The sequence below is a fragment of the Vicugna pacos genome, chromosome 5 (genome assembly GCF_048564905.1).
Source record: "Vicugna pacos chromosome 5, VicPac4, whole genome shotgun sequence".
NCBI lineage: Eukaryota > Metazoa > Chordata > Mammalia > Artiodactyla > Camelidae > Vicugna > Vicugna pacos.
The window spans coordinates 27,249,858-27,273,407 of record NC_132991.1 but is presented as its reverse complement, the minus strand read 5'-3'; the positions used below and the strand labels follow the sequence as shown (position 1 = coordinate 27,273,407).

Below are 23,550 nucleotides of genomic sequence, written 5' to 3'. Positions count from 1 at the left end.
TCTCTAGTTCCCTGAGAGCATAGTGGAAGAGAAATTATCCAAAAAGGAAAAAGTCTGAAAATTTTTCTGAGCCTTGAGATGTATTTTCCTTCCTAATCATACCTACCTTTTCATAGGACTCAGTGTGTACATTAATACTGTACATCATTTTCTGAGCACATTTTTCAGTGAAACAATGCATATAAAGTACCTGGAATAGTTCCTGGCACATAGCAGCTGCTCAATTAATTATAACGACTATGGGAGAGGTATAGGGCAATGACCAGAAATATTAGGGTCAGAAAGAGCCATGAATTCGGGTAGGCAAATCTGATAACCACTTTAATTGTAAGTTCACTGGCTCTGGAGTCAGACTGGGTTCAAATCCAGCAACCACTTACCAGGTATGTTAATCTCTCCATGCCCCAGGGTGTCCTGTAACATGCAGATAATGTTACGGTAACGTAGGAAAAAGCTGGGAGACGTGAATGGAACAGCTGGCCTTCAGTGAGCAGCTGCTTTGTGCTCGGCACGAGTCTAGGTGTTTAGATTCTCTTTTGAGGGTTGCCTTTCGGGTAGGAAGTCTTAATCAAGGATCACAGACCCTGAAACTGGATTCTGTGTCTGCATATATTTTTCCTAAAGAGAGCATCCACAGCTGTCCTTAGATTTGCAAAGAGGTTTGGGTCTTAAGACTAGTGAGGAATCATTGCCTTCTAGACCCACCCAAGGGTTTCAGAGCTGGGACACTTAGTAGAGATCACACAGGCCAAGCGACCTCCAGAAGGAGGGGCCCCTGGATGCTTGCACAAGACGTAGATCACTGCTCCTGAGAATTCCAATTCAGGAGGGCAGAGGGGTTTTGGAACAAGCACTTTGGGTGCTTCTCACTGAAAGGTGAGCCTACAAAACTGATCTCGTCCAACCTTCCTATTGCATAGGTGAGGAAACAGGCCTCGGGACCTGTTCACTTTGAACCTCCCTCAACCCCACATCTACTGAGAAGCCTCCTTCCCTCTAAGTGAAGCCCTCAGCCCACCTGAACCAAGGAAACGAAATGCTTCTCCCTCCACAACCCAGGTTCACGTGAGCAGCACTTGGCAAGCAAAATCAGGCTTCTTTCAATAGGAAAATAAAATGTGCAGCCACCTCTGGATCAGCCCTTTAAATCTCAAAGAAGCCTGGATCTTGCCTGCCAGGATTTTGGATGTCTCACTCCAGTACCCACGCCCTTCACCCCGGCCCACCCCACTCCACACACCCCACTGTATCCAACTCTATTATTTGAACAGCTGAGGCTATTCAGCAAACACTTTCAACTGACAACCTACAAAAATGTAGATGTTTTGTTCCACTTCCTAAAGCCACAGGCTAATTAGACCCTGAAACAGAGGACTTTGCTTGATGCCATGTCATTGTGTGAGGCCCACGGTGGGAAACCCTTCTTGCCAGGCAGATCTGGGCAAGGACTGAGCAAGAACAGGGCGGGCAGCAGCTGCTGCCCGAGAGGGTCTGTTTTAGAGATGCCCCAAAATGTCAGCCTAAGAATTATCAGACAAAACTCAGAATCTTCTCTCCGTGCTTACCAAGGGCAGCCAAGGGTGCTTAGTTTTCTTTGGGTTTTTGATGTTCACCAGTCACAAAGTCCTGATGTAGCAGAAAGTTGAAATAACCTTCCCAAAGTGAGTTGAGCATACCTCTCACGTACGAAGCCAGCAAGCAAAATGTCCAAGGTGGCACACTGCGGCCGTTCCATTTCCCTGAGAAGAAGACTATAAAAAGATGTGGCTGGCCCCCTCGGGCCTGTGCTTGACCCTGAGGATGGCAAATCAGCTTTTCCATATTTATCCCACAGTATTAACTCTAACCTCTCAGGGACTATGGATCAGTGTGAATTTGCTCGGCTGTCTAAAACACATCAGCTAGGGATGGGCTGGCCCTCTTTTCCTTGGTTTCAGAGCGAGCACTAAAGCAGGGACTACAAATATATGGGTCTGCTTACAAAGTTGCTGGCTACAAAAATGCATAAATGCCTTTGTTGTTGTGTTTACCCACGAAAGAAGCTCCTGATTATTCCAAACTGATTCCTTACTTTCAAAGGCGACACAAACATATTTATCATCTTTATAATTTGCTACGTCAATGAGAAACTGAAATACCATTATGGAGAAAATTCTTTGTGTAAAATCAGAGTTCTAGTGCCACAAACACACCAAGAAAAATCTGCCCCGGGACCTTTGCACTTACCATTCCTGCTGCTTGGAACTGTCTCCGGATCTTTGCAAGGCTGGCTTCTTTAATCATGCCCAGAGGCCTTCCCTGACCACCCAAGCCACGTGTTATCATAGCACCCTGTTCAGTTTTCTTTGTGGCACTTAACCATACTGAATCATTTTAGAAAGCATTGCTCACTGGTTTATAACTTGCCTCTAAGAAAATGAAGACTTTGTCTTATTTACCACCTCTCCCCAGCTCTGAAAACAATGCTGAGTACAAAGTAGGTGCTCAAATCTTTGTGGAAAAATTGCTGAGTGCTTACATTTTTGCAGCAGGCTTTGAGTGCCTCACATGAAGATGTCAACTGCTCCTGTACGTTGCTTAGGTCTGGGAACAAGCTCTGGTCTGAAACTGGAGCACGGTTTCGGCTCAGTCTCTCCACGCTCTCGGGCAGCCATGTGACCCCGGGGACAGCCTAGCCTCCTGGCTAAGGACGTGTTCTCCGGAGCCAGATCCAGCACTGCCCAGGTCTGCGGTGCTGGGCAGCTCGCCTCACCTCTCCACACCGCAGTTCCCTCATCTGTCTGTGGGAAGAGTAACAGTACCACCCTCACCTATTCCTCGTTGAGAGACTCCAGAAAGCACACGCAGGGCAGGCTCTTACCGTGAGCCGGGCATGGTACCGAGCACTTTGCTTCACAGAGAGGTTAGGTACCTTGCGAGGCACCTGGGTAATCCGGGGAAGACTGGAGGCTACTGGAACCAGTCGAGAAGGTGCTGAAGGCCACTCTTAATCACCAGGGTCCTGACACACAGTACACACATGATGCATGACTGTGGCAAAACATTTTCACATAACTGACTTCAACAAGGCTTAACCTCACGTCAGGGAGGTGTCATTGTCGTCAGAGTGATTGTGACCTCGTCTTTGTGGGCCAGGGGTTGGTGCAGCACAGTGGCCCCTGAGTAGAGGGAGGTGCTCTGGGCTCCGGTCCTCTAAGTGTGCCGGGAGAGGTGACACTGAAGCTCGCTGGGCAGAACCAGATGAGCCCCAATGTCCCTCACAGCCTTCTCTCCCATAAATATTGATGTACCCGTACCTCTTCTAAGAACTTCCCGACTTATGCATCCAATATAGTAAAGTGAAACCCACTCCAAAAGACACTGTTCACGTACAGCAGCTCACAGGGGAAACTGGGAGTGGCAAAAACTGAGGTGGGCACGCAGCAGACTGAAGTAGAAGGAGTCTGAGTTCTGGAGCCCAAACTCACCGCGTGACGTCAGACAAGCTACTTGAACTCTGGGGATTTCGGTTTTCTCCTAGGTGTAATATCCAAAAGGAGATGGTATAAAGCAGAGACCATGATCACAGTCATCTCCCGTTTGCCAGCGGCGGGACGCCGTACAGAGGGCAGACCCTGCCTGCACTGTGCAGTGAGTTCCCGCCCCTGGTGTGCATGGTGCTGGGTCGGGGGGTGGGGAGCTTTCAGATACCAGGCACTTTCTTTTTTTTTAATTGAAGCATAGTTGATTTACAATGTTGTGTTAGTTTCTGATGTACAGCAAAATGATTCATATATATATATAATTGTTCATACTTTTCCATTATGGTTTATTACAGGATACTGAATATAGTTCTGTGCTATACAGTAGGATTTTGTTGTTTTATAGATATTTTCTATATAATAACTTTTATCTGCTAATCCTAAACTCCTAATTTATCCCTCCCCCACCCCCTTCCCCTTTGGCACCCATCAGTTTATTTTTGATGTCTGTGAGACACGGGGTACCTTCTAGCAGGAGGAGCAGACAGCTTGCTTCCAGATGCTGGCATAAGCTGCGTGTGCTTTTGTGTTCGGGCTTGGCTAAGAGACTCCCTGCGCATCCCTGATCTCACTTTGGGGAACTTGTTAAGCTCCTACCAAGATGCTGCTGGGCTGCAGGCGCTCAGCACTAGCTGTGGTTACATTACTGGGAATCTGAATGGACTTGATTCATGATCTCATGTCAGGACAGAGTGGGGAGCACTCACAGGAACCCTGGGTATAAGCAGCCACCAGGCACAAAGAAGGAAGTGAGCCTCAAGCTCTGCTCCCTGCGGTCCTAGGAAGGTAAGGCATTTCCTCTCCCTGTGAAACAGCCTGAGAGCAGCCTTCCCCTAGAAGGAAAGAGGGCGGAGCAGTGGGGAAAGGGAGGACCTTGAACGGAGAGCTCCCATGAGATTCGATCTCACCAGGTAGAATCACATGATTCCTGGGGCGTCTCAGGCGTCCCTCCTGGGGACGCTAGGTGAAGGGAAAGCTGGAGTCCAGGGCAAAAATACCTTTTCCTGGGAAGTTTTTTTTTAATCGTAACTCTTAGAAACATGGCAATAGGCCCCAAATGGAGTCCCTTATACTAAGCCCCATGTCACCAAACTGAGACTTAATTACAGTTCCGGCCTTCCCAGAAATGGAATGTTAAACCAGGCAATCAGGAATCACCTGATCATCAGCAGTTAGGCAATCTGCCTGAGAGACCCCTGCCAGCCCCTAAAGGAAAGTGAGCTTGCAATAACCAACCTGCTTTCTGCCTCTTTGTTTCTGTTCCCTTCGGCCTATAAAAGTCTTTCATTTAGTACAGCTCCTCAGCACTTCTTTCTGTCTGCTAGATTGGATGCTGCCCGATTCACGAATCACTGAATAAAATCAAATAAGACCTTTAAGATTTACTCCGCTGAATTTCATTCATCAACATAATCTCTTATACTTGAGCAGCACTTTTACAAGATGCTTGCACACAATTTCTTATCTGATCCTCACAACACACTGAAGTGTGGAGGGCAGTGGGCTATAAATCTCTGTAATTCGGGTGTGGAAATGAGGTCATTGAGACTCTGCACGTGGTCATTGACCACGATCACATAGTGGGTCAGTGGGATTTAGAGTGGGCTCCAGGTCCTATGTCCATCATTCTTTCCATTTGGAATTCCTCAGTAGCATCACTGCCTGATAGCCAATGCTCCAGCGTATCGTGCCGTTGTGTGCATGTCCCACAAGGGGGCACTGCAGGGCAGCAGGGACACCTGGTCTGCTGGTTAAGGTCTGGCTTGCAGGCTGCCTCCTCGTTGGCACTGGCTGAAGGAATTAGCATCCCGTGACCTAGACACATCTGCCATCAGCCTGCCCCTCCCAGCCCTGCAGTGGCCCATCAGAAGCATCCTCAGACAGGAGAGGCCCACACAGGTAAGGGAGTCTTTGGTAAAGCAGGGGGCTCCTGGGGGAACCCTACAAGTGCTGCTCCTGGCCCTTTCTGTAGTCGGACATGCATATGCATGTGTGGTATGATTGGCATGTTTACTTTTTCTAAAACCTAAAGCACTAAAATGAGGTCCTATTAATCATCGTGACAGGACTGGAGGTGAGGTATGAGGCAGCTATTAGCGGGGCTCCCGGAGAGCCTTCTCTGAGGCCGCACACAGATCTGGGGATGAGGGGACCCACCCAGTGCCCCCTCAGACTTTTCGCTAGAGCTGGCTCAGCTGGGGCAAGAGAACCCTGCTTTCTTTTCCGCTTGAGAAGCTGAGGAATACAGATGATAGATTTTTTAAAATGCTACCAGAGATAATGTCCTAAAGAGAAAAAAGCCAATATGTATAAGAGAAATTCTTACTACACACAGTTTGAAAACTGTGACAGAGTGATTACCACACGTCTAAGTGTCTGCTATTTATGAAAAATATTCTGAGCATGGCGCTCCTGCAGCCAGCCTTCCTCCCGAAGCCTGCGGCTGTACGTTCCCGGACACCCCTGCTGTGAAGCAACCTCTTTCATTATTATTTCGATGATTCCCTCCTAGATGCATTTGATTGCTTAAAGTAATTCAAATAACAATAAGGTCTCAGACTCCTCGGAAAGGAGAAAACCCAGAAAAGTTGCAGAGGAATAAAACTTTGTATAAATTCTTTACAAAAGGATTTTTGAGGCTGGTGGCTGGTTATCACTACACACACACACACACACACACACACACACGCACGCACACACAGCACTGGTCTGAGAGGCAGTGTTACTAACTGGGGAGAGCACAAACCTTGGGACCAGTCTGCAGGGGTTTCAATCCTGCCTCCTCCGCCCAGCTGTGAGACCTTGGGCAAGTGACTTAATCTCTCTGTGTCCGTTTCCTCTCCACTGAAGAGGAGATAATGGTGCCTACCTCATGGGGTTATTAGAAGAATTAGATGGATTAATACATGAAAAGCACTTAAAACAGTGTCTGGCACACAGCCAGGATAGTCCCACCTGAACGGACTGCCTGCTACCGCCTTTTGAGCATGAGGAGATTCTGGGGCTGGTCCACGTCATCCGGAGCAAGTTTGCCGATTTCCCTCACTTTGGGTATACATTCTAAAGGAGTAAAATATCATTTTAGGTGGATTTTTGGAAAAGCTATCGTATGAGAATAGTCGGCGGTCTGGTCATAGGGAGGGGTAAGGGTTTGGGGGTCCTAGAGACAGAGAGGCTCCAAACATAACCTCTCTCAGCCATGGGGAAGCAAGGCAGGTGGAGAATTCCAGCCTCTGCATCCACAGCGCCTCCCGAGTGGAAAGATCCAAAGATGTTACCTGCAAGTCTTTGATTATTTTGAGCCCAGCTAACCACACAGAAATTGATGAATATTGAATTTTGTGCATATTGGCTGAAGAACCACCAAACACCAAAAGGAAAGTAAAAAAAAATCCCACGTCTCAGGGTGCCTTTTGTCGAGTGAGCCCACATTTTCATCTTCTGTGTCACCCAAGAGATGCCTCCCTCACCTGCTCAATTGACTATGTACATAAGACAAACCACAAGATGTAGCCTGTCACAGAAGCTGGAATTAAACCTGCTGACACACACATCACCGGGAACTGCCTTTGTGGATTGTATCTTCAGTTCCGCCTTCTCCCACAGATGCTCTGGCTCTGTAGTACTTGCAAGGCAGAGCACGCGCACCGTGCAGAGCTGGACAGAATGGGAAAGGCTCACAGGAACCCAGAGAACGGCGGGTGTCAGCACAGACTCACTGCGTTGCAGAGCTGCCGGTCCTAGAACCTGTGGATCACCACCTCCCAGTGATACCAAAGTGCACTTTGTAACCGGGATCTTTCAGAGGATGGCTTCCCCATCTTAAACAAACAGGCTTCAGCCTAGATATTCACCCACCACGTTTGAAGTTTTACTCCGTAAGTCACCTTTAACCATCTGATATCTGCTAACTGCCTCTTCCAAGTTCTTTAGAGAATAACACACGCGAGGAGATGGATAAGACATCTTACAAGCATATCACTGGCGGCGCCCCCAATTCCACTTATAAAAACTTGACCTGGCGTCCATCTTCCCACTTGCAATTGAGGAAAGCAGTTTACCGTCTGGCTTTCACGTCACATTAAGCAAACCAAGAATGAGAATGAGGGTGTTTTATATACACAATGCCGCATGTGGCCACGGGATTTCAGTGACCTGAGATGGGGAAGTCTCCCTTCTAAGAGAGCAGGTGAAAATAACCCTGTGTCCCACCATTTGTTATCCTGCAAAGACTCCGCACACTGGCATCCTCTTGAAAGATCTCAGACCTGTACCTTAATACTGATCATCAGTACGTTAAACAGGACCACAAAGACCCCAGCCCTTCTCAACAGATGCCAGTAATCTTTCCACATATGCAGAGCTCCGATGCATTAGTTGAAGAATGCCAACGAGCTAAAAGAAACATATTATTAGAATAAATGCCTTTTGGGGCAAGAAGAAATTTAGAAATTCAGCTAATATCCTGGCCTACTGAGCTTTAACTCAATCCTACTTTCAAAAAAGGTTAAGACACTTACTGACATTAGTTGCTGTCTTTTCCGTGTTGAAGGAACAAATGTCCAGTTTTCTTGGTTCCTCAATGAAGAAAAAATTTAAAAACAGATATTCACACAAAGTAAAAGACAAAAAAGGTCAAGGTTAACTTAGCTCAGGCTTGGAATCTGAGCAGTTGCTCAGTGAACCAAACCCCTTCAAGGCCAGGAAATGGCCCAGCCTCACCCCAGCACTGAGGCCTTCAATGAGACTGCCTTTAGGACGACTAAGATAAGAAAGAGACAGACCAGCCAAAGTTTAATTCAATTTTATTTTCCACTTTTAGTATTTTTCAAATTATACAGCATGCAGTCTGCCAGAGTATCCACAAGTCTTCATTTTAGAACCTAGAAGATAACCAAAATTTTCCAAGGGCCAGGGGAGGGTCACCTCCAGATCTTTGTTACACATACTATATATTACAGCATCGTTACTGGACATGAACTGCCATTCTCCCCTCACGCCACCAAAACAAGTTTGTCCACAATTTGTTCTTAATGAAAGCTACTGTACAGATGCATAAAGCCCAGAGAACACACATGTGCAGTGCACGCTACACACTGTACAAACTAGACACGCAGAACTCTACAGAACGCCCTGGTCCCCTCGCAGCTGCACACGGTCAGACCTACAGACAATCTGCAGTGTTTCAGACCCACAGGCAACCTGTCAACGTGTGAGCAGACTTCACGGAGCGGCGCTTCCTTCGGCTGTTCCCTGGCCCTTATTCAATGTTGAAAGTACGAGTGTTCAGAGAAGCCCTTTCAGATGATGGTGGTTCCTTTCGCTTGTGCAAGATATGCAGGGTGAGACACTTTTACCTGAAATCCTCCCCTGGCCCCCACCTCCCGCCCCCTGCTGATGAAAAACTTCCCTAATATGTCATAGAGTCACAGTCTCAATGTCTTCTGCCTGGCTTAAAAAAGAAATACACTTCGAAGAGAGGACTGTTAAGAATTTTTATTTGCTTTCAGTTATTCCTCTAGGTCAGGAGAGCTGGTAATCCCTCTGCGTCTTAGTGATGGCTTCGTCTGGCTTTGGACAGGAACATCACTCCTCACATGAAGTCAGGGCTTCCATAACTCTCTAGATGCTACATTCTAGACAGACATTTTTAGTTCTTCATTTATCCCAGTATTTCTATGAATGCTAATTTTCTTAATCACATGATACTACTTCCTTTGAAAGTTTTAATCCACACTTAGTTTTCCCTACTACTGCCACTCAGCAAGGCAAACCGTACAGCACTGGACAAGATGATCATTTGTATAGACTTCTCCAGTAACTGACCAAAACATGCTTAGCAATAATATACTTAGTCTCCAACCACAGATGTTGGTATCCCAAACAGCATTCCTCTAATTTAACAACCCACCATCCCGCAGGGAGAAATTCTTTGTAGAAACCACCCTCACAGAATCAAAGAGTAAACTTTCAAGCAGTGGCACAAAAAATAAAATTATTCATAGAAAAGAAACAAACGCACACACATAGACACAAGCAAAAAGCAGCATACAACCAAAAATATAACCATAGGCTCAGCCATTCAGAAATGTGGGTTTTACATTTGGAGCACAAATGTAAAGGAACAATAGTCTAAAAAAGTGAAAACTGCGTAAATGTGGCTTTTTAAAAAAGTGGCCTACAAAGTATATGGTCCTGATGTTAACCTTATTATACAAAATAATATTTAGGGATCCATTAGAATATACTGTGTAACCCATTCCAATGATCTGCCTGCCTTTTAGTCACAGTGTAGGAAAATTAGTTTAGAGGTCCTATAAAGATTGAAGCTAGGTGAACTGACTGGCTGATCAGCAACTAGCAGAATTATCTTTAAGAGACATCAAAGCCAACTTTCTCTGTGATTAAAGGAAAGTGAAATTTGTCAGTCCTTTGTTGAGATCAAGAAACATGGAACTACAAGTGAATGTTTTTTTTGAAACATGAAAGGGCCAAACAATTCTTTGGAATTAGACAGGGGTGCCCAGGGAAAAATCACTTTGGAAAGAATCTGAAATAATCTGTTAACAAAAGAGCCCAAGAGAAAGAATTATGGACATTGTTCAATTTCCAAGTATAAAATTAAACAGTTGCATAACAGACAGTTACGGCGATTTATTAATTGGCAATATTCTCAAAGGCTGATGTTTTAACTTCTAAAATCAGAGGTAAACTATTAACAGCAAGGTAGTCTATGGCATGTGTTATTACCTGATAAGGTTTGCAAAACCTGCCCTACAAGGACCCTTCTATCAGATGGCAAATAGCATCAGAGCAGTTACATTGGGCGAGTACTAGCAATGATCTAAAAAAAAAAAAAATCAAACAGAAGGACTTAAAAAATGTAAATGAATGCAAAACTGTCATTTTTACGAAATAAATATTTCAGTAGAATTCCCCCTCTTCTCTCTCCTTATCACCCCACCCCTCAAAACAAAACACAACACACAGAAACCAAGTGCAACATTTAACAAATAAATTAAGTCGAAGCAGCTTTGCTTGGTTAGGGAAATTTTATACAAGAGTTTGGAAGTCAGTTCACAGTCTTTAGTGTTTTATCCACATACAGACACACACACACACTCTCTCTCTCTCCCTCTCTCTCAATCTTCCACCCATCAGTGATGAGAAAACGCAATGTCTCTCCTCCCATAATTCCATTCCAGTGGTGACAGAAGCAGGGACGGTACCAGCTCACTCATCCTGGGCAGGCACAATCATACGTTGGAGGCTTTCACTGAGACCGGGTTGGTTGTCATTGACTTAACCCTCAAATTTACCAGAACAAGTAGCAGCCCACGGGATTAACTTAACTGAATCCTCGTCCACTTCCCCGAAAACTTTGCTACTTGGAAATTGATCATTTTAATATGCACGATTGAAAGTAAGAGCTGATTCAGCTTTTGATTCCTGTTATTCAAATGAAGCTGAATGTAAAAAAGCCATCCACACTGATTTCTTCTAATTCTGCCTAAGATGAAATCTATGTGATGCCAAAGGGAGAACTCAGCCAGCAACGATGGGTTACTGTAACAACCGATTCATGGCAACTTATTCATAGGCACAAAAATATGTCAAGTACTTTCTCCCTGGGCTTCCTTTTTCAGCTGCTGGAATGATCCTGGATTTCATCAGCAATACCCCTTCCAGCCTTCAGATGGTTCCCTAGAGAAAGAGGCCATCCCCAAAGCAAGCTCCAATCGCATCAGGGAGGAAGAAGCGAAGAGGGGAGCAGCCCCATTTCTACTCATCCAACTTTGCAGCATTTTCAGCACTTCTGAAGGAATGATGTTCAAACCGGGCTGGCTGAGACTAGTCGCTGCAGGTTCAGTAGCAAGCAGCTCAGAGGTGAATGCATGACTTCTCCGCACTTACATAGATGTGTTTGAGTGAACAATTTCTACATTACTACTGTCAGATTGTTTTTCAGCCTCGAAGAAATTTGCTTTGCGTTTTAACGGATGCCATACTAAAAGGTGTATTTTACAGATCCAAAGATGTGACCAGGGTATTCAAAATGCATCTTCAGGGTGATTTGTTTCGGAAAAGTGTTCAGAATGAAAATTTTGAGCCCTATAGCAGCACTTTTTTGTTCCCTAAAAATATAAAGTAATGTGTTTATTTTACAGGAAACCAGACAGTTGTGGCGGGCGGAGCGTGAGCCCTTGCCTCCGCGACACTGGGTTGTTCCCCCCCAGGGAGTGGTGTTTGCTGGGACCGCGGCTGCCCAGGAAGGAAGGCTCCAAGGACCGCCCGGGGACCGCCCGGGGCCCCAAGCCCGAGGCTGCAGCAATGGGTCCCAGGAGTAAGTGGGTCTTCCAAAAGTGTCCCCTTCAGAGTTCTCGGGAAGAGAAAAGTCCAAGCACACATCTGTACACACAGAAACTCTACGCAGCTCAGATATCTGAGATGGGTGTACTGCAGATGGCTGGGGTAAGCAAGTGTAAAAGAAAATGGAAACTGTGTAGGAGGGAAAAAAATAAAGGAATTGGTGATTAATGTAGTCCTTGACATGCTACGTGGAGAGTCATACCTGTTGAAAGAGAACCAGAGAGAGAACACAGGAGTTAGAGAACATAATGGAAATTCACTCCTCAGAAAAACAATTTTTAAAAAATTTTAGATATTTAGACCAGAGCTGTTCCAATAGAAGTATCACATGAGCCACACATTTCATTAAAAAAAAATTTTTTTTTTAGTTTATATTTGTTTGGGGGGCTTGGTAATTAAGTTTATTTATTTATTTTTAATGGAGGTACTGGGGATTGAACCCAGGACCTTGTGCATGCTGAGCATGCACTCTACCACTGAGCTGTACCTTCCCCCGACTGACACACTTAATTTTAAATGTTCAAGTGGCCACATTAAACAGTGAAAAGAAACAGGTAAGATTAATTTTAATAATATATTTTATTTAAGCCAATATAGTCTATATATTATCATTTCAACATGTAATCAAGTACTACAGATTGAGATATTTTACATTACAATATTACTACGGAGATGTTTCACGGTCTTATTTTCCCACAGTGTTTGCAAGCTGGTGTATCTTTTGCACTTTCCACACAACTCCATTTGGACTTGGCCAGATCTGACGTGCTCAGAAGTCACGTGTTGCTAGTGGCTAGTGGATGGGACGGCACAGCCTCCTACTTATGCTTTTGCTTTAATTATTCAGCCCTGACAGCAATCTCTTCCAAAAGTCAATGCCTGTTGGAACTACAGACATTCAGAGAAATGTAATGCATTTCCTCATTCCTCAGGGAACTCAAACACCATTTCCCACGGGCCAGCACTTGAGATACCGGGGCTTGTCAGACACACCCCCTAACGCAGGCTCTCTCAAGAAAGAGGCTCCCAGTAGTGAAAGGTGTGTTTCACCTCCAGCGGGTGATGAAGTTACTCAGTAGAACACCCCTTCTGATGTCACTCCACGTCCCCCTAGATGTTCATCCGATCAGTCGGGTCTCCAGGATGAAAGCTGACTAGTCCTGACCCACAGACCAGCACCGCACAGTCTTTGTCAGCATTTGGACCAACTCGAATAATCTCAACTCTCAGGAAGAAGCCAAAAGGCTCACCTTTCTCACACCAGCTGGAAGCCCTCGATCTGTCTGTGATCTTGGCTATCAGTTTTGGGCAGAGCTCACGGTGCTTGTGGGGTGGGGAGGGGGCGACAAGAGAACTAGGCAGACAGTAAGAAAACCCCAACTGTTCTTCTGATTTTAAAAGAACTCCACATACAGATAATGGAATACTATTCAGCCATTAAAAAGAATGAAAAATTTTGCCATTTGCAACATGGACAGACTTTGAGGATGTTGTGCTTAGTAAAACAAGTCAGAAAGAGAAAGACAAATACTACATGATATGACTTATATGAGGAATCTAAAAAATAAAACAAACTAGAGAATATAACAAAAAAAAGAAACAGACTTACAGATCTAGAGAACAAACTAGCGGTTACCAGTGGGGAGAGGGAAGGGGAGGGGGCAAGACAGGAGTAGGGGATTGATAAGTACAAATGACCAGCTATAAAATAAATAAGCTACAAGGACACATTGTCCAGTGTAGGGAATACAGCCAATATTTTATAATAACTACAAAGGAAGTATAATCTATAAAAATGTTAAATCAACTATGTTGTATACCTGAAACTAATATAACACTATAAACCAACTAACTATACCTCAATTGAAAAAAAAAACAAAAAACCTCTAACTCAACACATACTTTCCGTTTTTGCCTCAGAAGGCTTAAATCCAAATTTAGTACTCAGTGGTGGTAGACATCTCAGATTCCTGATACAATGCAATCCTCTTCTCTAATTTTTTTCTTCACTATTCCAATTTATGTGTTATAATATTGTAAGCAACCTTACACAGTTTGCATAAATAAGAAGGATATGAATTACAAGTAAATAGAAAGTATTCAGAGTGTGGAAAGGGATTTTACAAGCAAAATGAGTGGCAGGGAAGTAACAAAGAACAAAAACTGAATAGGAAAAAAAGACAACACATTCCTTTTTAGAATACCATCTCCTCCCTGACACAAAACATAAACATTCAGGGGGCTCAATTGATAACTACCATTTCTTGCTCCAACAGTGCAATCACTCACAATTACAAAGCTGCTCAATTAAAAATGGTTTAAGCAACCTCATAAGGTAATATCCCCATCATTTTTCAAAGTCACAGAGAGAGATTTGTCCTTGGGAAGAGCATCTTGACTGTTTAGCCTTTCTGGTGAGATTTTGTGCTTACTGGGACCAGAAATAAAAAAACCTAACGGCATGGTCATAGTTGTCATTTAAATGCATTTTGAGCTGACAACCAACAGGCTCAGGAAAGCTTTCTGAATACTACTGCTGAAATCCCCATTTCACTTTCCTTTCCAAGCACAGTCTCATGGAATCACTTACAGGTCACCCTGGTCAGAGAAGATGGTGGTACTGTGTGCCTGGAGGCAGGGAGGCACTGAGCTCATACCTTGGATTGTAGGATTAGGGCTTAACGCGGTGACTGAGGCCAACCCATGTTGGCAGAGCCGAGCGCTAGACACAGACTCTGCGGGCGGCCTCAACAGCTCCAGCAGACCATGAAGTGACACGATTTCCAGAGAAGGCCTTTCATTCTAATCCCCCCACAACGTGCAAGATTCTACACGTTTTGGCTAATAGTTTGGAAGAAACAGGGGGCCACAAAGGGAACCCAACATGCTTAGTTTAGCCACCTGAAGGAGGGCGAGAGGGAACTGGGTCTGAGAGGCACTCCGGAAGGAAGACGCAGGGCCTCCACCAGTGAGACGTCCTGTGCCATGAGGAGGCCCTCCTTTTCATCCCGAGGTAGGATCTTTCCGTGGCGTCTGCGAAAGCAGTCTTTCCAGCAGGCCCGAGAACAACGGACTCGGCCAGGATACTCCCATCCATCCCCCAGCCATCTAGATGGTCATCTCCTCCCACAAACTCTGGGGAGAAAATGGATATAGCTTGTAGAGGGAAATGTGTTGGCCCCAAGAACAACCCTTCCTCATCCTCTGATCACATGGACTCACCATCCAGAGAGGTTGGAGAATCTCAAGAACATGTAAAACCCAGTTTGGCTGACCTTCCTTAGAGGAGTCACTCACTCACCTAAAGCACATGGTACTGGACCGAGAGACGTGATGCTGGACTGTCCCAGGGCCTCTGCCCAGCTGGAGACAGTAACTCAGAGTGGCAACGTGTGACCAGCTTTAGAAGGAAATAAAATCATCTCTCTTTAGAAGGGGTGGGGAAGCTTGAAGAAAGAAGCTAATTACACGTGGGTGTTTGCAAGCAGTAGTTGGAGGCTCCTCTGTCTCCGACCTTGGCTTTTGCAATTGCCTGCAGTGGATCTGCGCTTAATCCAAACAGCGCCGAGTTTTATCTTTCCTCTTGTCTTTCAATCCCCACATTGTAAGAATTACCAATTGTACTTGGTGTATCAACTGCTGAATAGAAGTGGATTTACCTCCCGGGAGCATTAGCGCAGTCTGCTGAGGGGGGACAATTTCTGCTGCTCGGAGCGTACAACTGAGAACCGCGCTGAGAAGAATGGAAGCAGGGCGGCCCTGCAGCCCTGCAGACGCGGCGAGCTCTCTCTCCCAGGTCCTCCGCGACTCCTCCCTTCACGTTCACGATGCTAGTTTCAAAGTCCCAGGCCACAGCAGCGCCATCTGCGGTAACTTCCATCCTCTCTCCCTGAAGCTCTGCTGTCCCCACGACCCCCGTAACATCAGCAAGTATGTGTCAGGGCCTCACTTTTGCCTAGCATTCTTCTGTGACTTTTCACTCTCTGTTCAATTCCCAGCGCAAACCTGCCACAAAGGCACTACGATCGTAACTTCTCCACGACACAGCTTTCTTTGTTAAAGGGACAAGAATCTCGTCTGGAGGGACAAGGCTGGGTGTGCTTCACGGACTTGGACTCCGACCACACGCCGCAGCAGACAGACAGCAGCAGCGGGGAGGAGGCCCAGCTGTCATCTATTAGGCCAAACAGTGAGGAGATGTGCAAAACGGCCAAACACTGCCATTCTACTAAGTTTTTTTTATTTTGGAAACGAAATACTTTTCATAAAAAAATGGCATTTATGTTAATTGTAGTACTATTTTCAATGTTTCAGTTTCTGACATTATACATATCAATAGACATAACCCAGGAATATAAAAGCTCTCTGACATCACTGACACTTCTTAAGAAATGTCAAAGGTCCCACAGCCAGGAACCTTGGGAACCGCCGACAGCAGCTCAGAGCACTGAGTCCAGGATCCACCACTAACAAGTTGTCAAGATCTTGACGTTCGCTTCGCCTCTTTGGAGAAAGTTGAACGAGGCTGGACTTGAGGATGACAACACAGGTGAACACTGAGGGCTTGTGGTGTGCCGGGCATTTACCTAAGCTCTCTGTATATATTCGTGCTTCTAACCCTCACAGCCACCCTCTGAGTAGGTGCTGTCACCGGCCACATTTTACAGAGGAGACACTGAGGCAGAGAGGTGAGGTCACTTACTCAGGACGTGGCCAAGCTGGGATTCCACCCCAGGCAGCCCAGCCCCAGATCCTGAGCCCACCATCACCCTGCTACCTTGCCTGTAGCAAAGAGTCCCTCCGCATACACATTCTGGTGACTGAATAATTTCTTGCCAGGATTTTCCAACAGCAAGGGTAAGCTGAATGGTCCACCGGCTTTGATGGATACCACGTGTGTGGCTTCAGGATCTCATCCTGCAGATGAGGCTTCTCAGCTTCAAAGGGCTAAATCCCAAAGCAGATCCTCACCCACCCTCCGCATGTGGCGTGAACCCATGTCTGCTGTGGGCAGAAGTCAACCTGTGCATCTCATGTCTGTATATTTTGTTTTTGTGAGGAGTGTGTCAAACAGGGAGAAAGGTCGAGGCGAACCCCAAGGAGGGTGCAAGACAGGCTGGATGCAGGTGTTCAGGACAGAGAGAAGAGCAACAGCAGGAAAGGCAAAGGGTGTCAGGAAAGCAGAGAGTATAAATGGGCAGATGCCAGCATGGGAAGCGCAGCCGGAACCGAAGGAGACACCAAGGACCTGTCAGAAAGGGCGGTATGGGCCAAGCAGTAAAGGCTTAGAGGAACCTCCACTCTGCCTGCAGTGGAGTGAGGGGTCAGTGGAGCTTCAGGAGAGGTGGAACCTTCTCCGTTCAAAGAAAGAAGGGCCAGCAGCCTCAGGGAACTTAGAGTTTAGGGTTTTAGCTGAGGGTAGGGAATATGCGGAAGGAAATGGCCAGTGGCATCAGAGTCCAGGAAATTCGACGTTTACGTGCAAGGCTAAAAAACACTGGATTGCCCGTCTTTAATGTATACTTGGGATTTCCCTGGTCGAGGGGAGCTTACTGTGACAAGACTGCTTGGAGGAGAAAGTCACTTGTGTTCCCAGTGTCTGGGCCAAGTGGGAAAGGCTGAAGATCCTGACCACTGCAGACACACAGGCGACACGGGGGCCAGGAATTCAGACCCGCAGCCACCGATGACCCTTACGGCAACAAAAGGAAACGGTGGGGAAAGCCTGGAACCTTATGTGTGCGCCTCCATCCCACCATTGAAGAAGTTAAAGGTATTATTTTTATTGACAATAAACAAATACAGCCACGATAAGCTCCAGAAGTAGTGAAACCAGAAGGGGACAGAGTCATCCTACAATGACTGACCCAGGCAATGTCACATAAATCAGAGACACAGGGTTATGTCAGACCCCTGGGCTTTCCGCGGTTACATTCACCTGGGTGACCCTGCCATAAACTGCGCAAGTAAGTGCTTTTCCAGGGCTGTTCTCTTTATGCCTCAAAACATGAAATCACAGTGTTAACAGGGGAAAAAAAAAAAAGCTTCTTTAAATGTACCATAAGAGCCCTGTGAGTCCCTTCCAGCTCTGCCACTGTGATTTTGCCAAATGTTTTACTAAAGTTTATTAAAACTTTATTAAATAGGATATGATTTCTAGACTTGATATATATGATTTTTCATAAAAAATACTGTCCTCAAATATCACTCTTCATCTACATCAACAAAGTAGGAGGCATCCTGGGTTGCGGTTCATTTCACAGTATTTTCAATTTTAGGTTTTTCTTGCCATGAAAATCTGAAGAGTTAAAATGTGTGTATTCTGGGTTACCTAGCTGACGACCTTGTCACCAGCTTCAGCCCCACACTTGCTTTATGACAAGACCACGCTGGTACATCTCCTCACAACTTTTGTCAACTTCAATAGGAAATTGAAGCCTCAATTTCCTGTTGGGCTCAATAGGAAAATGATGTGTTCCAGCCACGAGAGGACAAATGACTTAAGAGCACGCTGTGGTTCTGCAGTGGATTTCATGGAGGGTGAAAGGATGGTCATGTGGTGACACACACAAGCCACACTTGACCAGAAGCAATGCAGACCAGTCACACTGCACGTAGCTCTTCACCGCCCACGAAAGATTTTCATTAAATTATGTTAAGGTTGGTGACTTGGATTTTTGACTTTTTAAATCTAATTTCTAAATCTGTTTTGACTTGATAGTTGCATAAGATTTGTAAGGGAGTGTATGCTGTTTTAAACTGGCAAACACTTATATAGTATAATAAAATAATTAAAATAAACTCTGGGAATCTGTGAGAATTTTCTTTCTTTGAAAGTACTCTATTTACCATTCAAGTTTGAGAAATAAGTCTACATATAGGAAAACCAAAAGATGACGGTTCTGCTGCCTCAAAGTGTCAGAAAACAGCCAAGGTTTCAGTAATGCCCCACTGGCGCCATCTGGTGGACGCACTTGAACCAGTGCCCTGTGGCGTTGCTAGGAAAGAGAGCCGAACTCCAGGACCCTCAGAACCAGGGAGCTGGACAAATATTTAAATGGTGTCTACATCAACTGTGGGGCCTCGAATAAGCACTCAGCACTGCCTGAGAGGCCTCTTTCACACCTTCTGTCTTCAGCCTACAACCCTGTCTCTCCCCACCCCCTCAGCTAGTAACGTGGCTTCGTGTTTGCGCGAGAAAACAGGCACTAAGAGATCCGTTTCACCTCCCTGCGCACCCCAGCTACCAGCATCCGTGCTTTCTACTCTGATTTCCCAACACCTTGGGTGCAGTGTCACCTCTGCTCATGTTTTGGATGGTGGCACCTCTCAGAAAGCCAATACTCTCTACCGTCATCCTCCCTTCTTCTAAGTTACCAACTTCCCTTCCCAGCTGGATCATGACCATTAGTGGACAAATATGCTGTAATAGCTCCCACCTTAAAAAAGAAATGCAAACCCTGTCTTAACCCCACACTGCTCTACTCCTCTGCCCATTCAAACAGAACTCCAAGCATTACGCAGTTCTGACTCCCTGTCCCCACTCCCATGCTCTCTGGTCCGTGCTAAAGGGGCTTGCTTCCCCCCTCTCCCTGCAGCTGAGGTCACCACCCTCCGGTCCCCACCAAACTGAGACTCAGGTCACCCTCCTGGAGCCCTGAGCATTCTTTCGCACAGCTGGCCACCCACTCCTAGGAACCAGGGCTCTCCACTCCGCCCCCCGACAAACCTCACATCATCCTCCTCAGACCCCTTTGCTGGTGCCACCTCCTTTTTCTGACCTTTCCATTTGCCAGGTTCTAGGCCTGGTGGAATGCTCCTCAACCTCTGCCTCTGCCCACGCTTTCTCCAGGCTACCTCCTCCAGACCCATGGCCTTGAACACAATCTACAGGTAGTAACTCTCAATTTCTACACGTCGGCATCTTTGGTTGCTCAGAACTCTGAGCATAAACCAAAAGACTCATTCTGACTCTATTCCTTGAATCCAGAAATAAAGCAGAATGGAATCCCAGAGGCACTCAGATGCTGCCCAAGTACAATGGACCGCCCTGGCTCCAGTGGGCGGTGAGGATGGGTCAGCAGCTGAGATCATTTCTCCAGGACAGACACACTTCAGCATGAGAAGCCCAAAGAGCAGGAAAGATCACTTCAGAAAGGTTTTGATCCCATCTTAGCAATGAATTCCATATTTCCAATTATTTTTTTAAATAATTTGGCATTTCCTCGCTTCCAAGTATAATTCCCTACTCCATTGGTTACCATCCTCTTTTAACCTCTACTGACAAATGTGGAGCCAGCTGGCACTCCCTGGAGTCATAAAACCCCCACCCCTGGGCTCTCCGTATGCCAGGAGCCATTGACAACTTAACCCCCACTCCCCACCACATGACCCTCTGCATACCTGCATTTCTGCAGAATAAAAACATCTCTTGATGTGTGTTTACCCTAACAAAATTCATTGCCCCAGGAGATGGCCCACCTCACAATACCCTAGGTGGACAGGTCTCACATCCTGCCCTTATCAAAGTCGGAAAACCTATTGTTCAGAGAGTCCCTGACAGATCTTACAACCAATCAGGTACCCACTCCTTGTGTGCACAGCCCCCTCCCCCAGTAACTGACCCTGCACGCCCGCCCGCTGCGCTGGCGCAGGCTCCTCTGTGTGGCCGCTGCTGCTGTACTGTTGTCTGCAGCAGCGTAGCTATTAAACCTTCCTAAACTCTTCTCGGTCTCCGGTAATTCTTTATCAGCCCGTGTCACCGGCCCACCACACTGAACCCACAACAAGTGCCCAGTCATGGTCTTAAACACAGTCAATATTCTTGTCCGTAACTTTCAGATAAATAAATGATAGTATCTTTAAAGCCCCTTCTATCTGGTCACAACACCAAACAGGATACTCAGACATGGGCGTCCCGGCTCACTCAGTGGTTAGAATCTATTGCTGCAGAGACTAAAAACTACTTTGTCACAACGATGAGAATTAGAAGAGAACACAAACCAGCACTCATCTTCCAGTTCCCTTGGAGGGTCAGTCCCCACGCTGATAACATGCAGTCAAAAGCCATTTCATAACATCCAATTTTATCTTATTTCTGACCGAAAGCAGAGATGGCATCTGAACGGGGTGGCCCACCGCCAAGATAACGGCCCATCCGGCCTTCCAGCACCTGGCAGACGGTGGCGGCCGCACCGCCCGCCCGCGCGCTGCCTTGGCCTGTCCTGCTCCCTGGCATGCTGCTGGGGACAGGGCAGGTGAACGCTGTCCGGGTGCAGCTACAAAGCCTCCTCTTGGAAGTTTTAGTCAGAGCCTCAGCAATACTGTTATACCCCTTCATAGCCACTTTCCCCACCTTGATGCAAAAAGGATGAGGTGAGGAACCACCGCTCCTGAGCTGCCCTCAATCACCACGGCTTCCTTAGTGGGAGCTTACAGTCCAAGGCCAATGTACGGAGCCACCTCCCCCACCTACAGGTTACTGGTCCAAAGTCAGAGTTTTCTAAACAGAGTTTCCTGGCCCCCTAGCCGTCTGTCGCCCCTGTCCAACCAGTAACCTCTTTGTCTCGAGCACAAAAGGACAGGCTTGTGCTCCCTCCTCCTCTTTCCTAAAGCAGATCACTTTTTTCCCTTTGTGTTGGTGGCATAACGTCAGGCATGTGGACTGTGGGAAGAGAAGTTTTCAAACCACCATCTCAAAGGAAAAAGAGGTCTGGACCCACAGAGACGTACATCGGCACAATTAAAAATCTCATTTGTTGAGTTCCAATAGTAACTGTAAAACGTGACTTTCTAAAAGAATATGAAAATGAATATACGCACATACATATACATGACTGGGACATTATGCTGTACATCAGAAGCTGACACATTGTAACTGGCTGTACTTCAATGAAAATATACATACATATATGATTTTCTATTATCTGGCTCTTTCTTTATGTTCAGTTCCTGAGACTTAAAGCAACCACCCCCACTGCCTGCTCTGAGTAAACGCAGTTGACAAACAGGTTGGATGCCAGCCAGAGAGGAATGCCACAGACAAAGAAAGCTCAGGTGAGTCATTCACCATGCCCTCCCCATCCCTAGAGGGTCCCCGGCCCCAGGTGGCCTTAGCTGGAAGACCCTGAGGCTCCCAACTGACCTGAGGGAAGACCCAGGTCCCTGATAACCTGAACCCCCAGAGCCTGTCCCCGGGCAGAGCTGAGCCCCTCCCTCTCTCTTTAGGTCCACACGTGTGTGGCAGAGAGCCAGGCAGGGGTAGGGAGGACCCAGGGCTGCCCCTGACAGAAGCCAACCCGACACTAGGGACTCACTTCGTATTTATTTCTGGTACTGAGTGGAGTTTGAAGAGCCACCTCCTCCCCCTCGGATGGCATGGACGGCCGTCGGAGATGATGCGGGGTAGTGTCCAGGGCGGATGGGCTTGGCTGCATCCAACAGACAGAGAGAGAAGAGACACTCAGAAAGGAGACAGCCACACCCAGATACCTCCAGGTCACATGCAAAAACCAAGAGGCACAATTTTTATCGGTATTACCATTCTTATCAACCACCAGACCTTTCTGAAACAGGAGGTCTGCCCTCCTAGGAGGACAGTTAGCCAATCCAAGGCATCCAAGGTTGAGGGGACAGAGAGATCTTATATATCAATTATTTCTGATTAAGGGAAATTAGAAACACAAGACTTTCAGTTTTATCTGAGGCAGATCTACAGGTCCCCATGGGTTCCAACAGCATCTCCCAGAAACTGGATGCAGTATTCTGTCTGTGATACATTTTGTGGGGGAGAGGGTCCCTAACGTTCAGCAGATTTTCAAACGATATAAAATCCAATAAATGCAATGAACCACTAATCTAAGGTGTGATCTTAAAACTAGAAACCTGAAGTTGACATTCAGTAGATTTTCAAACGATATAAAATCCAATAAATGCAATGAACCACTAATCTAAGGTGCAATGAACCACTAATCTAAGGTGTGATCTTAAAACTAGAAATCTGAAGTTGCTGGTTTACAAAACATCTGCACAGCAACATCTGATAAGAAATAATAGTACATGTTACTGGAGACAGAAGGAAGGAAGGAAGAAGGAAGGAAAGAAGGAAGGAAGGAAGGAAGGAAGGAAGAAACTCTATCTAGAGAACATCCCTAAATCCCTTTTACTCCTCTGGCTCCATCCTGGGAACTGTGAGTCAACAGTCACGCTCTCATTCTTTGTATGGGGGGACCGTGCCAGTCCAGGTCTTGGACCCTGCTCTCACTGATGCCAGGCCTGGCTCTCTCCAGGGTATTTCCAAACTTGTACTTGCAAGCGGCTTTCCCTGACACTTCTGGCTAAATACAGCTCCTTCATGGTTCCACCTGGTGCAGAGCACAGAGGGCCTTCAGGCTTTGCTGAGCAAGTTGTATATTCTGGTTATTTCTGAGAGTGTACCTCTGCCTGTTTACAGCCAAACACCTCTGCCTGCCGGCTTCTCTGCTCAACTTAATAGCTTCGGGGTTTTTTGTTTGTTTGTTTTGATGGAGGTACTGGGGATTGAACCCAGGACGTCATGCATGCTAAGCACGTGCTCTACCACTGAGCTATACCCCTCCCCTGCTGCTCCACAGCTGTGAAGCTCACAATGTGGACGGGAATCTCGCAGTGTAAGGAAGCG

The 23,550-nt window shown here is 46.3% G+C and overlaps 1 protein-coding gene and 1 long non-coding RNA gene across 2 annotated transcripts in view; one reads left to right on the top strand and one right to left on the bottom strand.

Annotated features, from left to right (window-relative positions):
* The first annotated feature begins 3,182 nt into the window (after nt 1-3,182).
* On the top strand, nt 3,183-4,305 carry LOC140696362 (uncharacterized). Its single transcript, XR_012072578.1, has 3 exons — nt 3,183-3,411; nt 3,521-3,630; nt 4,208-4,305. It is a non-coding gene; the product is annotated as an uncharacterized lncRNA (long non-coding RNA).
* A 4,004-nt stretch (nt 4,306-8,309) lies between these two features.
* KIF5C (kinesin family member 5C) overlaps nt 8,310-23,550 on the bottom strand; it is a 147,372-nt gene continuing 132,131 nt past the window's right edge. Inside the window, exons 25-26 of the mRNA XM_006196147.4 lie at nt 22,208-22,321; nt 8,310-12,093 (exon numbers count right to left, since the gene is read on the bottom strand). Coding sequence (XP_006196209.1) covers nt 22,215-22,321 — 107 coding nt within the window. The 3' untranslated portion in view covers nt 8,310-12,093; nt 22,208-22,214. The remainder of the gene's footprint in view (nt 12,094-22,207; nt 22,322-23,550) is intronic.